Below are 16,543 nucleotides of genomic sequence, written 5' to 3' on the forward strand. Positions count from 1 at the left end.
GTTAGGAGTCCTAACTTTAGGACTCCTAAATGCCTTCTGTGAATACCGAAAGTCTTAAAGTTAAGATTTTTCTCAGTTTAGGAGTCCTAAAGTTAGGAGTCCTAACTTTACTACTGCTAAACTGAGAAAAATCCTAATTTTAAGACTTTCGGAATTCACAGAAGGCATTTAGGAGTCCTAAAGTTAGGAGTTCTAACTTTACTACTACTAAACTGAGAAAAATCCTAATTTCTCCTGCATTCCAGAGTTGCATCTCTGGAATGTAGAATGTTACTATGAGTATTGGTTGTACAGCATTCCAGGCTGGTCAGTTGCCTGTGGACTGCTGAGGCTATAGCTAATAAACTCTGGACAAGAAGAGCACACGTCTTCTGCCTCTTATTTACATCAGCATCACTACACACACTCAACTAGGAGGGACGATGGCTTCTAAGACTTTCCTCACAGGGATTAGATTGGAATATATACTGAGAATGGTGATTCTGTTTTAAAAAAGATTTACCTTTAACCAGTTTCACGTGCAGCATCATTGATGGTAAGCTTCAAAGCTGTGTAGTAGTTCTAATGGGTCCTGCCCTAGTTGGGGCGGGGGGGGGGATTGATGCTAGCTATTTTTATGGAGATATGGATTTTTTTAATACACAGAAGCAAGCATTCTTCCGCTCTTATGTTCTGATGGGAATTATCTTGCACATAATGCCACAGTGCTGCAGTACTGCATGACTATTATTGATTGTGAATGTTTTTTACTGCTAAACTTCTACTGGAAAAGAGGTTCATTGTAACTGTCTGACTTTAATGATTTTACTTCTTTCTTTCTCTTTTCTTTAAAGGTCAACGTGTCTTTCGCTCATATAGCAGAATATATCATTTACGATCTAATAACAACATTTGAAACTATGTGAATGTTATCCGTCATTCAGCGCTTTCTTAGAAATCACATCTTAAGTTACATTTTAGAAGGTAAGGGCAGGTAACTCATACAATTTCCAATTTTGGCTCATCATTTTATATGTCTTATAGGAAATGCTTTACTTGGCATATTTTCTCATAACACTGAGGCAGAGCAGAATCCCCATCACAGTAAAAGCCTGGCTGTTTTCAAGGTGAAATCAAGACATAGCTAGAGAAGTCAGGCAAACATTGATGCTCACTGCACTGGCAGAACCTTGACAGTGGGAAGCGACTGAAGGTGACCTTTAAAAGGGCACATAAGGGCAGGATTTACAAGGAAACATTCAAGAACTCTAAATATACATCTAGGAGGATGTGTTGGTGTCCAGGATCCTACCACAGCAAATAAAGAGAAACTTTTTTCTATATAAGTCAGCGAGGACTGTAGATGTCTTTACAGAGAAAAGGACACAATGAAATAGAAAAACCTGAATGAATTGACCTTGATGTTGCATTAGCATTTTCAGGATTTGCTTTTTTCCCACGAAAAAATCAAGTTGCTGAATAATGTTTTTAATACTGGGTACAATATAGTGAAACAAAACGAATGTAAATGCACTCGAAACCAATTTAAAATAACGCACAGAAGTGTGTTTATTAATGCATTTTAGTTAGACCACATTTTACTGAAAACTCCATGTTAAGTTAAGATAGATGTCCATCAGAAATTAGTAAATTCTGCTAAAAGTAAACTTCAGTGGCTCCTTTAATGGGAGGGATTCTGGACTCTACCTAGTCTGCATGGAGAAGAGTCACTGGATGCCTACGTTAAATATTTGTGATGTACATTACATCATGAAAGGATACTGTTCGCTGTTTGTATAGCCACTAAAAATCTGAAGGATCTAAGAAAGACGAAAAGGTATCTTGGTGCAGTTTGCTGACTTCTTTAGGAAACATTTTATTATGTGGCAATATGTACATACTGAAAAACTTGTTGTACAGTAAATTAAAAAATTATATTTGGAATGAAGACATTCATGTCTATGCAATGTTCACAAGTAATTAAGAAAAGAACTATGAGGTGAGCTATTCCCCATTAGAATAAGATGGACTTGGGATACTAACTAAGGCCCTGATTTAGATCTTGGCGGTACTAACGTTGTCCCGCTGAGGTAGTGGTTTCAAGTACGCCGTCGAGCTGACGGCAGTCCACCCACCGTATTGTGACGTTGTGGGAATGGACAGGTTCCAGCCGTAACGGGGGTCTTCTCTGCTGGCTAACAGTACTCCACCGCAGTTTCCTGAAAGTGTAGGGTTCCCCTCTTTTAGTGATAGAACCACTACAGGTATGCACCAACTTTAGTCACACCAGGCCAACTTCCCTTTAAATTGAAACGAAAGGAAACCCACAGCAGCGTGGGCCTTGTTTGCCTTGTCTGTAAGGTACAGTCTGAGTACTGTGGCACAGAAAGCATTCAAATAAGACATCAAAGCCTACTGTAAAAATAACAACATGCTAGGAGCTCAAGAAATATTACAGCACAGGGACTGCATATATATTGGATGCCACGTGGTTGCCCATTGACTGCCCAGTGCCTGGCATACACACTTTTAGGAAGTACTGCTGCTGTTTTAACATTATCTTGCACAGAATTAGATAATTTCAGAAATGTGTCTAATGACATGGACAAAACTGCTATTTTACTCGAGGCAAAAGGTTGTGCTTGTAGTTGCACTCATTTCAAATTGTTGCTTCTGATTTTTTTTAATTCTGTACTCAAATCTGTATACAGGCTGAAATTTTAATCTATTATTACTGCACTTAATTTTTTATGAGGGGCATGATTTTAGCTAAGATTATTCCGTACTTTTAATGTCTTTTATAAACCAATTATAGTCGTCTAAAACACAAAAAATTACATACAACTTCTTGCCCTACTATGAGCTTACAACATAAGTTATTGCCCTTTTATAACACTGTTTTCTGATGTATGATGCACTTTTGTTAAGTTTTAATTAACTGAACAATAAATTATTCTGCTACTCGTGGCAAAGTGTCACTCGAAGTGTCACACGCAATTTATTAACCTGTCACACATAGGCAATGATAAAACTGAATTCTTTGCACATAAAGTTGGCCTCTATGGTCATTTTAGGAGCCCGTTGTCAAATTTTGAGGGGGTGGGGCAGGGCGAGAGAAGGCAACAATCACCACTAAGCTACTTGGTGATTCTTGATTTTGTTTATTGTTGGGGAAACTCTACAAGCAGCCTTGCGAAGAGTAATGCTCAATAAGGTTATTTCATGTTCCTAGAGAAGAATCCAGCACCAACATAACATAGGATAGCACAACATATGTATTTGTAAAGCGCACATTCACCCAAGCCGTGGGTCTCTTGGTGCAAAAATAATAGATGTTCATTATTTCTAACTCAATGGCACCCATTTTATTGAACTCGGAAGGATGAAAGACTGAGTGGTCCCACCGGAATTGGAACCTGTGACCATGAAATGAAACACAGATCCCTGGAGTGATTGAACGAATTACATAAAGGCGTCTGCGCATTAAAAGGTACTCATCTAAAGCACCTCGATGGCTTCAAAAATACCACTCAAAATGCCCGTGGTCCGAACTCCATGCGTAACACACTCCCACGTTAGTTCACAAGAAAGGGGAATACAGAAGTAGTGCCTTATTTCAAAGAACGTCGCTAGGTTTAAACATGTCTACTTAAACGGACTGGCACCGTCACACAGAGCACTGTGCTAAAATGTTGTATACGATTTACACATTCTGCAGTTTACTCTGTACCTGCCACTGGTTTCCCGACTGCCCGGACACGTAACTTGCTGGGATGCTCCGGAAGCTGTTTTTCGCTGGCGAGCTGCCCAGAGCGCCCCCCATTTCACTGACGGAGGCCTCCGACGCCACTGCCATCTGGTACTGCGGGTAATTGTACAGGTAGTTGTTGTAGGGATACAGGGACGGCTGGTAGAAGTTGCTGTAATAGGAGGGGTCCATCACCAAGTCTGACGTGCTCTCCAGGTGCCCTCTGCTGCTGATGGAAGGGATGTCTGTGATCAGCACACGACCCTCTGTATCAGAAACAAACACAAAACAGCCGTGAGTGGCAGCCTTCAGCATCTGGCATGCTTACTTTAAAGAAACCCTCACCACATTTCATCAGTCACATCCAGGCCTGGCTATTTTTAAGGCAACAACTTTTTGTACGCTACATTTTATGAAAAAGATTACAAATGTTAAATACCCCAATACACTTTGTGCCACTTGTTGTTCCACTGCCAAACTCTTATGGCGATCGACCAAGGTCTTAGACTCATGACGTGGAATGTCAATGGGCTAGGGGACAAGATTAAGCGTGAAATAGTGCAACAGTACATTCATCGTGAGAGACTTGATATGGTCCTGTTTCAGGAAACACATCTAATAGGCAACTCTTGCAAGGCCTTGGACAGGAAGGGTTATCGTATGGTCACACACGCGGGTTTCACGTCGGGGTCCAGGGGGGTAGGAATCCTCCTCCGTTAGGGTTGTCCCTACATGGTGCAAGACACATGGACCGATCCACTGGGCAGATACGCAGCTTGCACAGGCACATTGGAGGGTAAAATTCTCAATGTTGTCTCAGTGTATGCCCCACCGGGCCTCCAACGTATGACACTTGCAGATGTGGGTGCGCTGCTATTGAACTTACCGATGGGCATATTGGTGATGGGCGGCGACTTTAACCTGGTGATGAATGGCCAAATAGATCGGTCCCCTCCTAGACGTGATTCTTCACATGATTTGCAACTACATGACGTCACTAATGCCCTCTGGATGGTGGACATCTGGAGGTGGTCTCACCTCCAGGACACATTCTACACGTTTCACTAAGGGGTGCATGGCAGCCAGTCGCGACTTGATTATTTGTTTACACAAGCACAACATATACAAGATTTCACCGATTTAGCCTGCCTGGCAAGAGGTGTGTCAGATCACTCCCCGGTCACTGCAGTTTTCGGGGAGCGCCGAACATTGCAACCAGGTCCTATCCGGATTCAGCCCTGGGCGCTAACAATCCCTCATGTGAGGGATAGCTTACGGAGGGACACTGACTTCTATTTTGAGGAGAATGTAGGATCTGTCCGTTCAGCAACAACACTCTGGGGTGCCTTTGGGGCGGTTATTAAGGGGAGAGCGCTGTCCTTGATGGTGGGCCACAGGGCGGAGCGCAACCGGGGTGTGACTGAGTTGGAAAAAGAGATCCTGACTCTTGAACACACTACTTCACAGAACCCTGATCAGGAACTCCTTCATAACCTTAATATCAAAAGACAAGATTATAAACAATTGCTGTTAGAAGACGCCAATAGGCGTATTCTCGCCTCTCATCATAGGTTAAATGAATAAGGAGAACGAATGGGTAAACGTCTGGCATGGCTGGAACGAAAAGAACAGGCGGCCAGATGGGTGCGTGCAATCAAGGGGCCGGAGGGCGTCCTGGTGTCTGACCCTCAGGGCATCGCAGAGACATTTGCCAACTACTATGAACAAACCTACAAAGTGCCTCAGGACTCGCAGGCACCATGGGCAGCGGAGCTCCTGGCCACTATTGAAGTTCCGACGTTCTCCCAGGAGGATAAGGAGGCCCTGGAGGTCGACCTTTCCCTCAAGGAGATTCAGAAAGCAATTCAGGGTATCCGGGTAGGCAAGGTGATGGGCCCCAATGGGATTCCGATTGAACTTGTGAAACTCATGGCGACGAAGCTCGCTCCACACTTGTTGAATTTGTCAAACGAATGCTATGAAACTGGCCTCCTCCCGGTCGATATCCGCGAGGCCACTATAGTGGTTTTCCGTAAACCCGGCAAACTGGAGGACGAGTGTACGTCCTATCGGCCTATCTCACTGATAATGGTAGAGGCCAAAATCCTTGCCAAATTATTGGCTAACTGACTGCTCCCATACCTTGCTGAATTAATTCACCCGGACCAATCGGGGTTTATGCCAGGCCGCAACACTGCACGCAACCTACGGCGCGTACATGGCGCGCTGGGTCGGGTGGCGACTATAGAGGAGGAATCGATCTTGCTCGCACTAGACGCAAAAATGGCATTCGACACGGTGGCATGGGAATACTTATTTTCGGTCCTGGCTCGCATTGGTCTAGGACCAAAATTGCAGGGGGGTATTAGATTATTGTACAATCTTCCCATTGCCCACGTCTCAGTGAATAACCGTAGGTCGGGGTCCTTCCCATTGTGTCGGGGCACGAGACAGGGCTGTCCTTTGTCGCCACTCCTCTGTGCCCTGGCCCTCGAGCCTTTAGCTGTGTGGATCAAAGGGGATCCCGATATCCGCGGGTTTAAATGGACAGACGAACACGAAGACCGCATATCACTATATGGGGACGATATCTTACTCTATCTCACTTCGCCGGCGCACTCTCTTCGCCGCGTCCTTCACATCTTTCATATATTCGGGGCCCACTCCGGCTACCAGATCAACTGGTCCAAATCCCAGATGTATGCCCTTTGGGGTGATCCGCCACGGAGCCCTCGAGGATATACCATCCCTGTGGCGGACCAGGGCTTTCGCTACCTGGGCATTTTTATAACAACTGATGAAACATTATTCTATGAACGAAATCTGCTGGGGCCATTGCACAGGTTTAAATAGGACGCTACCCACTGGAAGACACTGCCCCTCACCCTTCTGGGCAGAGCGTCTTTATTTAAGATGCTTGCCCTGCCACGCTTCCTATATGCCCTGCAAAATACTCCCTACCCGGTCCCTGATTCCTACTTTTCGCAGATCAACTCAACAGTCAGGAATTTGCTATGGGATAGCAGACCGCCTCGCATAGCCACACACAAGCTCTCTATGGGTTGGTACGATGGAGGTATCGGGTTACCGGACATGCGTCTGTATTATCAGGCGTCTCAGCTGGTGGCTATTAACCGCTGGGCGTTTTGACCTCATTCTGACCCAAGTTTTCGCACTGATTTGTGGTTAATGGGGAGGGGTGGCTACAATAGGGCAAGAAACTAGGTCTGACCGGCCCCACGGCCCGAACAGTGAAGATGTGGCATGGTGTCCAGCGGCGTATGGGGTAGCAGGGGCGCCTGACTAAAGCGACCCCCCTGTGGGAGCCGGACATTCTGGGACGCCTCAGTGCTTGCGCAGGATTCGATAAGTGGGACATGATTGGCATCTCCAGGGTGGGGGACGTCTGGATTAAGGGCAAGAAGGCCTCCTTCGCAGAACTCCAACTTAAATACCAGCTGGCACCATCAGAACACTTCCGGTATCTTCAGATTAGTCACGCTATAGACTGTGCCCTTCCTACAGGCACCTCCCTCCCGGAGTCCTCTCCTCTGGAGGATAGGTTGTTATTGGACCCAATGGACAGCAAGGCTGTCTCCCTAACATACAAGAAACTACTCAATAATCAAGTCGATCCAATGCTGCAATTGCGGGCTAGCTGGGAGGGAGATCTGGATGACATCACTGATGAGGACTGGCGCGATGCGCTGGCCTCCCCCGCGAAGTGGCTATCCCAATGCGACTCCGGTTTGTCCAGCTGAAGATCTTACACCGGGTATATTTTGATGCCAAGCTACTATTTCGACTGGGGAGGAGACAGAATACGAACTGTCTGAGACATTGTAATCAATTAGGTACATTTATACACACTATATGTGAATGCCCCCACATACAGTGATACTGGGCCGACGTTACTCGACAAATGGCCAGATCTTGTAATAAACCCATAAACCCAACTCCTCGCCTATTCCTCCTTAACATCTGGGAAGCAACTGACCTCACCCAAACTGAACAGGCATGGGCCACCATGGGATGGAGCATAGCAAAAAGAAATATTGCCCAGAAGTGGGGCGCAGATATTTTACCACGGTTGCGGGACTGGTCTAAGGACATGGACCATGCTATGGTGGCGGAGAAAAACTTATATAAAGGTAGAGGCTGCCCTAGAAAATGGGATCAAAAGTGTGGGCACTGGAATAAATACAGGGGGGACATTTGCATCTCTCCCACGGTGGAACTTAGACGTGCGAGTGATGCAATTCTGGAGAGAGCGGCCTCAGACGTGACGACATAACTCCTCGGGCCAGTGAAACTTGTGTAGAATGCTGTGCCTCCTACGCTTATGGACACTGGCGTAGCCCTTGGACCAGGCCACTACAATGTTCAATGCTACTGCTGATGCCCTATATGATAATACACAACTTGTTTGCACTTGGATGTATGTATTTACAGCTGAACGATTTATGCACTGTCTTCGCTGCAATTGTTTTTCTTTAATAATAATTGTTATAAAAAAATAAAATGTTAAATACCAAAGCACAAGTCACAGAGCGTGTGCCTCAACATGTCACACATAAACATTCTATTTACAGTTTAAATAGCGCGAACTCGGTCAGGGGGCATTGAAGCGCTTTACACGAGCGTATTGCTTAAGATTTTAGACATGGCGTTTTTTTGCAGTTTTTCATAACGCACACTCAGCGCAGGGGCTTTGGAGCACTGCACACGAGCACCAGTTACATTACACAAGGTCAGTCCTCATTTTCAGTCACATGCAGATCAAGTGATCTACCCGAATCTCAAGAAATTTAAACTGACGCTGGAACTCAAACCTGGTTGCCCAGTTCCCCTGGCAGCCCAACATTTTGAGCAGGTGCAGCACTGAGCTTGGAAATGCACAGAACCTGGTGCGCGAGCATTGATAACCTTTTTGAAGAGCCTGGCAAGTGTTTGCCTGTCTAGTGCTTAGTTAGGGTACGCTACAGTGCAGCTGCTGTACGTAACAATTATCTATTATGTGACAGCTGCTTCTTAATACATGGAGCACAACAGAATCAACACAAACCGCAAGTCTCAAACGGACAACAGCAGGACTTTTAGGGTGCAGACTTGAAACATCACCTAAGCAAGAATGTTGTAAAAACTCTATTAACTAACTCACCCATCTTTCATTCATCTCAGTGACTTCAGCACCCACTCCAGAGATCTGTCTGCAACCTATATGCCACGCATACTTTAATTGTACATGTTTTGTGAAAGCTGAAACATCTGTTCTGTGGGAGATGGAAGATTGCAAGTATTACCTTCAGCGAGAGAGGGAAGCTTGCTTTGCTACTGCCATGCAGTCCCGGTTCTGTGAGGAAGTAAAGCTTGCGCTGCTGCTGTCCAACTTTAACCTGTCTTGTGATGGGAAAGGCTTCTACTGATGCTACCCCAGCTGTAGCTGTACCTGTCCTCTGAAATTGGGAAAGTCTGCAGTGTTTCTGTCAAAGGGCGAAGAGGGTACTTCCAAAGCGGTTGCCCCATCCTATAAAAATACATAGGATATTTTGAATGTACTCGCCTAACATGCCCAGCCCAGTCAGAAGCCTTTGTTGGACCCAAGGCAAAAACTAGCAGGGACCCGGACATAGGGACCCTGGTTTCAGTCTCAGCTTGACCAAACTGTGAGACCCTGGGTAATTACTTTTCTTTCCTCTGCCTTCTGTTCTGTAATCTCCACAATTGAGCGCACCTTAAAATAATTCAGTTCATGATGTGCAACACACATACACCTCTTTCTTATGTGGTTAATAAACGTTACTGTTGCTTCATCCATAACAACACTAAAAGCCTTGTATAAGTGTCACCAGTGAACTGACATGCATCTTGTGTTGACTAATGAAACTGTCATCAGGGTGAAAGGATGTGATGCCCATCCAGAATTGCAATTGCACAACGTGTGAACAGGAAGGAATATGCTACTTACCAGTATGCATCTGTTCTTGGCATGTAGACCTGCAGAGCCACACACTTAGGATAAGATCGCCATCTGGTGTTGGGCTCGGATGATTGCAGGTTGTTGTTGTCTTCGGAAGAAACCTTTTGGTCACGACATAGGTGACTCCTCCTCTGGACAACAGTGTGCATGGGCATCCACTCCATCCTCAGATTGTTTTTCGCCATGATGGGAAATGATAGAGTGTATAAGAATAAAGAGAAAAGGATGTCCATGTGTAATGTCTAATTAAGACAATGCTGGAACAGATACAGGTCCCGGGGAGGTGGGTGGGCGTGTGTGGCTCTGCAGCTCTACATGCCAAGAACAGATGCATATTGGTAAGTAGCATATTCCGTTCGAGGCATATGAGCTGCAGATCACACACTTAGGATAGACTATATAGCAGTGTCTCCCCTAGCGGTGGTCACCTGTATCCGTTGCAGCAGTTTGGAATAGAGTTTTTAGGACAGCTTGGCCTACGGAAGCTTGTTGTTTGGATTGCACATCAACACAGTAATGTTTAGTGAAGGTGTGTGTGGTAGACCAAGTGGCTGCTTTGCAAATATCTTCTAAGGGAATGTTCCCTAAGAATGCCATGGAAGCCCCTATTTTACGTGTGGAGTGCGCTCTAGGGGGAACTGTAAGAGTGCATTTAGCTTATTGGTAACATATTTGGATACATTTAACTATCCACCTGGCTATACCTGACTTCGAAATGGGGTTGCCTTTATGTGGTGAAGAGAAAGCAACAAACAGTTGTTTGGTTTTGCAAAAAGGTTTGGTTCTGTCGATGTAATAAAGCAAGGCTCTTTTAACATCTAAGGTATGAAGGGCTCTCTCAGCTACTGAGTCTGGATTAGGGAAGAAGACTGGCAGCTCGACTGATTGGTTAAGATGGAAAGGGGAAATGACTTTTGGTAGGAATCTTGGGTTTGTCCTAAGAACCACTTTGTTACGATGTAGTTGTAGGAATGGTTCTTCAATAGTTAAGGCCTGTATCTCACTTACCCTTCGCAGGGATGTGATTGCGATAAGGAAAGCCACTTTCCATGTAAGGAATTGCAGTTCGCATTTATGCATAGGTTCAAATGGAGGGCCCATGAGCCTTGTTAGAACAATATTTAGATTCCACACTGGAGAAGGTGGTAATCTTGGAGGAATAATTCTTTTGAGACCTTCCATGAAGGCTTTGATGGCTGGTACCTTAAATAGTGACAAGTGTTGTTGATTTTGTAAGTAGGCTGCTAACGCTGCTAGGTGTAGACGTATGGAGGAATACGCTAAATTGCATCTTTGCAAGTGTAGTAAATAGCAAATAATGTTTTGGATGGAAGCATCCAGTGGACGTATATTATTGTTAGTGCAGTAAATGGCAAATCTTTTCCATTTTGCAGCGTAACATGCCCTAGTAGTAGGTCTTCTAGCTTCTTTTATGATATTCATACAGTCTGGTGGGAGATTGAGGTAACCGAACTCTAAGACTTCAGGAGCCAGATCGCCAAGTTCAGTAGCTGTGGATCTGGGTGTCTGATTTCTCCATGGTTCTGGGTTAATAAGGCCGGAGAAAGGCGCAGTTTTTGATGTGGAACTAGCGAGAGTTCCAGAAGTGTCATGAACCATGGTTGACGTGCCCAAGTGGGAGCAACTAGAATCAGTTTTAGAGACTGTTGTTTGAGCTTGCGTACCACAAATGGAATGAGTGGGAGAGGCGGAAAAGCGTACGCAAATCTGCCTGACCAGTTAATCCATATTGCATTGCCCTTTGACTGTTGGTGTGGAAACCTGGCGGCAAAGGTTGGGCATTTTGCGTTTTCGTGTGTGGCGAACAGGTCTATGTCTGGTTGGCCCCATTTTTGGAAGAATGGGAGTAGGACTTTGGGGTGTAATTCCCGTTCGTGGATTTGTTGTGTCTGTCGACTTAGGAGATCCGCAATCTGGTTGTGAACCCCTGGAAGGTGTTCTGCTAGAAGGTAGATGTTTTGGGGAATTGCCCATCTCCAAATGTTCTGTGCGAGTTGGGACAGTTGGAGAGAATGTGTCCCCCACTGTTTTTGTATGTAATACATGGTCGTCATGTTGTCTGTGCGGATGAGGACAGTTTTGTTCCTTAGATGTACTTGAAAAGATTTCAGTGCTAGGAACACCGCTAAAAGCTCTAGGTGATTGATATGGAGCAGTTTTTGTTGAGTGGTCCATTTGCCCTGAGTGGTGTGTTGTAGGAGATGGGCTCCCCACCCTGTGAGAGATGCGTCGGTTGTCAGCACTACTTGTGGAAGAGGCTCTAAGAACGGTCGCCCTTTGGACAGGTTGATGGTGTTCCACCATTTCAGTGAGCGAAGTGAGCGACTGTCCACCAACACCAGATCGGTAAGTTGTCCGTGAGCGTGGTTCCACTGTTGTGCTAGACATTCTTGCAAGGGGCGCATTTGCAGTCTTGCGTGGGGCACAATGGAGATGCATGACGCCATCATGCCTAACAGTTGTATAAACACTCTTGCTGGAAGACAGTGTTGAGTTTGAAATTTCAAGATGAGGTTTTGTATATTGGCTATCCTGGCTGTGCTGGGATAAGCTATGGCCTTGGAAGTATTTATGGTGGCTCCCAGATATTGATGTATGTGGGAGGGTTGCAGTTGAGATTTGGGATAGTTGATGGTAAATCCCAAGTTGTGTAAGGTTTGAATAGTGCGGTGAGTGTGGAGAACGCATTTGTCGAAAGTATTGGCTTTTATGAGCCAATCGTCGAGATACGGGAAGACATGGATTTGTTGTTTCCTGAGGTGCGCTGCCACTACTGCTAGGCATTTGGTGAATACCCTGGGTGCAGTTGTTACTCCGAAAGGGAGGACCGTAAACTGATATTGCTGTCCGTCTACCACAAATCTTAGGTACTTCCTGTGAGCAGGATGCATGGGGATGTGAAAGTATGCATCCTTGAGGTCCAATGTGGCAAGGAAGTCGTCTTGTTGAAGTAGTGGTAGGACTTGTTGGAGAGTGATCATATGGAAGTGATCTGAGTGTATGTACTGATTTAGTAGTCTGAGGTCGAGTATGGGTCTTAACGTGTCGTCCTTTTTGGGGATTAGGAAGTATAGAGAATATACTCCTGTACCCTGATGTTGGAGTGGAACTGGTTCTATTGCGTGTTTTTGAAGCAAGGACCGAATTTCCTGTTTGAGGAGTGTAAGATGGTGTGGTGACATTGGACGGTGTTTGGGTGGTATGTGTGGGGGGGTGTTTGTGAGTTTGAGGCAGTAACCAAACTGGATAATTTGTCTTACCCACTTGTCTGTTGTAATGGAATTCCAGACAGGTAGGAACTGTTGGAGTCGTCCCCCGACCGGAGTGGAATGGTCTGGGGGGAGTGGAGGCAAGTCACTGTTTAGTGGCTGGGGAGGTGCGGGTGTTGGTATTGCCCCGACCTCGGCCCTTGGTGTTGTTTCCCCTATATCCTCCTCTAAAATATCCTCTGTTAGGGGATGTTTGCGCAGAGGTTTTGAAAGTGGAAGAGGTGTCTGTCCCCACATTTTTGGAGGCTCCCCTATAGAAGGAGCGTCGAAAGGAGCCTCGTGGTTGTGGAGACTGTAATGCTCCCATTGATTTAGCAGTCTCGTTATCTTTTTTCATCTTCTCAAGTGCAGTATCTACTGCGGGCCCAAATAGTTGCTCTTGGTTGAATGGTTGACCAAGTATTGTTGTTTGTACTTCCGGCTTAAAGCCTGAAATACGTAGCCATGCATGGCGTCTAAGTAGAATGCTTGTGTTGACCGCCCTAGAAGCAGTGTCCGCGGCGTCTAGCGCACATTTGATTGATGCATTAGATATGAGTTTCCCCTCTTGGATGAGGTCATTAGCCTGGGATTTGTAATGATCTGGTAGGTGTTGTAAAAGATCTTCTAGCTGATCATAATGAGCCCTATCATATCGGGCTAATAGGGCTTGTGTGTTTGCAATACGCCAATGGTTAGCAGCTTGTGCTGCAACTCTTTTGCCCGAGGCCTCTAATATCCTGGACTCTTTGTCTGGGGGCGGTGTGTCTCCTGTTGTTTGGGAGTTAGCCCGCTTTCTTGCGTTTCAAACTACTAAAGAGTCTAGAGGGAGCTGTGCTTTAATCTAAGCGGGGTCTATTTTTTTTTCAATTCGGGGGTTAAGAACCCTAGCTCTGACAGGGTCTTTAAAAATCTCTGTGGCGTGTTTTATGACTCCCTTAATCATGGGCAAGATTTGAACTGATTTTTGAGACTGTTCGAATGTGTCTAGAAGAAAGTCTTCTTCGGGTGTATCTGAATGCATGGTGACGCCATGGAAAAGGGCCGCCCTGTTTCTGGAGGGGAGGGTTTGGAGGGGTATCTAGTGGGATCAGGAATATCAGGCAAAGGGTAAGCCCAGTCATCTAAGGGTGCCGTATCCGGGAGTGTGAAAGGATCATTAGGATCATTAAGGTCATCCGGATCTCCCCCTCCCCCTAAGCCATCATCATCATCCTGTGGAGGTAGTGTATGTGAAGGAGATGGTAGAGGAGAAGGAGGTGGGGGCAGGGGGGGTGGGGTGAGAGGTGATATAGGAGAGGATGGACGAATGGGTGAGGTGGCTGAGTCCTTCTTCTTTGTGGGAGCTGGAGAAGGTGTTGTGTCCAGCTTCCTTTTCGTGTATGGCACAGCGGTGACATGTCCAGTTTTTGGATTGATATAAATCCTTTTTTGCGTGGGATCAGGGCGAAAAAGTTCTTCATTCTCCGAAAATGGCTTTGGTGCCGATTTTTTCGGTTCCGATCTATGTTTGAGATGACCGGTAGAGTCTTTTTGGACTTTAGAGAGTTGTTTCGGTACCGATGATGGTTTCGGGGCCGATGATGATTTCGGTGCCGAAGAACTTTTCGGTGCCGGCGGGGATTTCGGTGCCGAAGAGCGTATCGGTGCCGGTGGAGATTTCGGTCTCGATGGTTTCGGAGCCTGTTTCGGTGCCGAGAGGTTTTGAGTCTTCGGTGCTGAAGGTATTGTGGGCACTATAACATGTGGTTTGCTCGAGCCCGAGCCACCTGTAGGCTTAAATTTCTTCGGAGCCGAGCCAGAGGGCGGGGCTTCTGAAGACGATTTTCGGTCGCGACTGGGGCCAGCTGGCGGAGTCTTGACCAAAGCCTTTTTGGGGGAGGTTGGGGTAGGGGCACTGGTACTCACTCGTTGCCCCGGAGTGATGATGTCATCGGAATCATCCGCTTCGGATATGATTTGGAGGTCTTCGGAATCTTCTTCCGGGACGTCCTGGGCAAAGATGTCCTCTGGTTCTGGAGTTGGTCTGGCCATGATATGGCGTCGAGCTCTTCGGTCCCGGATGGTTTTCTTGGATCGGAATGCGGCGCAGGCTGGACAGCTGGATTCGTTATGTTCCGGCGAGAGGCACAGGTTGCAGACCTCGTGGTGGTCACTGAGGGGGAACTTTGCTCCACATTGGGGGCATTTTTTAAAAGGTGTCCTTTCCATGAGCCATGTCCGGAACCGGTCCGATTGAATTTCGACGTCGAGTTGTAGAGGTTTTTCGCTTCGAAAGCTGGATTTTCAGAAGTTTTCAGCCGGAGTGGAAAAGTTCATCCGAACCCAATGGCGGAAAAAAACAATCTGAGGATGGAGTGGATGCCCATGCGCACTGTTGTCCAGAGGAGGAGTCACCTATCTCGTGACCAAAAGGCTTCTTCCGAAGACAACAACAACCTGCAATCATCCGAGCCTAACACCAGATGGCGATCTTATCCTAAGTGTGTGATCTGCAGCTCATTTGCCTCGAACACATGGTTTCAATCCTGGCTCCAAGCTTGACCAGTGTGACCATAAACTATTTTTTTCGCTGTGCCTCCTTTGCCATGATCATCCTATCTGAGAGCACCTTCAAATAATCCAGTTCAGAATGCACCCTGTACAACAATCTCTCTTGCGTATGGCTTAATAGATTATAATGATGATCCATCTATAAAAGTAACCCACTATATATGGGGAAACTAGCCAATTGACTTGCCTTTTGAGTCATTAATACAACTGTCACGGCAGAAAGAGTGGGGTTCATTAATTGTAATAGACAATTCAGTGAAGTGATATAAATGAAGGTGCTGAAGTGAAACAATCGAGAAACTGCACTTTGTATCCATCCACAGTGCTGCTTTTCTACACAGGATGCAACACAGATGCGGCTGGGAATATTTTTGGGGCCCAGCCATCACTTCCTTAGTACCACTACCCTATTGGTGCTGATAGCGAAATAGGTGATGTTTTGGTGTTCAGCGTGTGGTTCACAGACTCAAAGCCTATGCTCTCCTGCTTCTCACACCCAGTCAGCTGCAAGTGTGTCTTGGCTGGGCATGGCCTGTTTCCTAGCACCGACTACGATTACATTGACTCACCCTCTGAAACATGCTGCACAGGCAGACAACCTTACCAAAAGCAGAGATTTTTAAGCAGTGGGGCCTGGGGAAATTTACCCTATTAAACTCCCCTCCACCCCCACCACCATCTCCTTTCTGAGGCTGCTGAACATACAATAGGAAGCAGGGCTTGTTTCACAATATTTAATTTGAGAAACCTATATTTCAGACGCCAAGGGGCAATATTCTAGCACCAAAAATTGCTGATAGAAATGAGTAGGGTCCAGTGCCCATCCCGCCTTTCTTTAATCTTGTGGTAGGGAGACACCAGTAAACATATTTTTTTATCTCACCCACATACAATTTTACTAAAGGTCTGACAGTTTAAAAAAGGCAGAACATACATGTAGACATAAGTGCCATACCCGCACCCAAACTAGGGAACCCATACTAGGAGACTGTACAACCAGTGAAAAGTACTACT

At 46.0% G+C, this 16,543-nt stretch overlaps 1 protein-coding gene across 1 annotated transcript in view; it reads right to left on the minus strand.

Moving 5' to 3' along the window:
• Positions 1-16,543, minus strand: part of DMRT1 (doublesex and mab-3 related transcription factor 1) — a 765,474-nt gene that overhangs the window by 359,144 nt on the left and 389,787 nt on the right. Inside the window, exon 3 of the mRNA XM_085640788.1 lies at positions 3,710-3,993. Coding sequence (XP_085496914.1) covers positions 3,710-3,993 — 284 coding nt within the window. The remainder of the gene's footprint in view (positions 1-3,709; positions 3,994-16,543) is intronic.

The sequence above is a fragment of the Triturus cristatus genome, chromosome 2_1 (genome assembly GCF_964204655.1).
Source record: "Triturus cristatus chromosome 2_1, aTriCri1.1, whole genome shotgun sequence".
In the NCBI taxonomy this organism is placed as follows: Eukaryota; Metazoa; Chordata; class Amphibia; order Caudata; family Salamandridae; genus Triturus; species Triturus cristatus.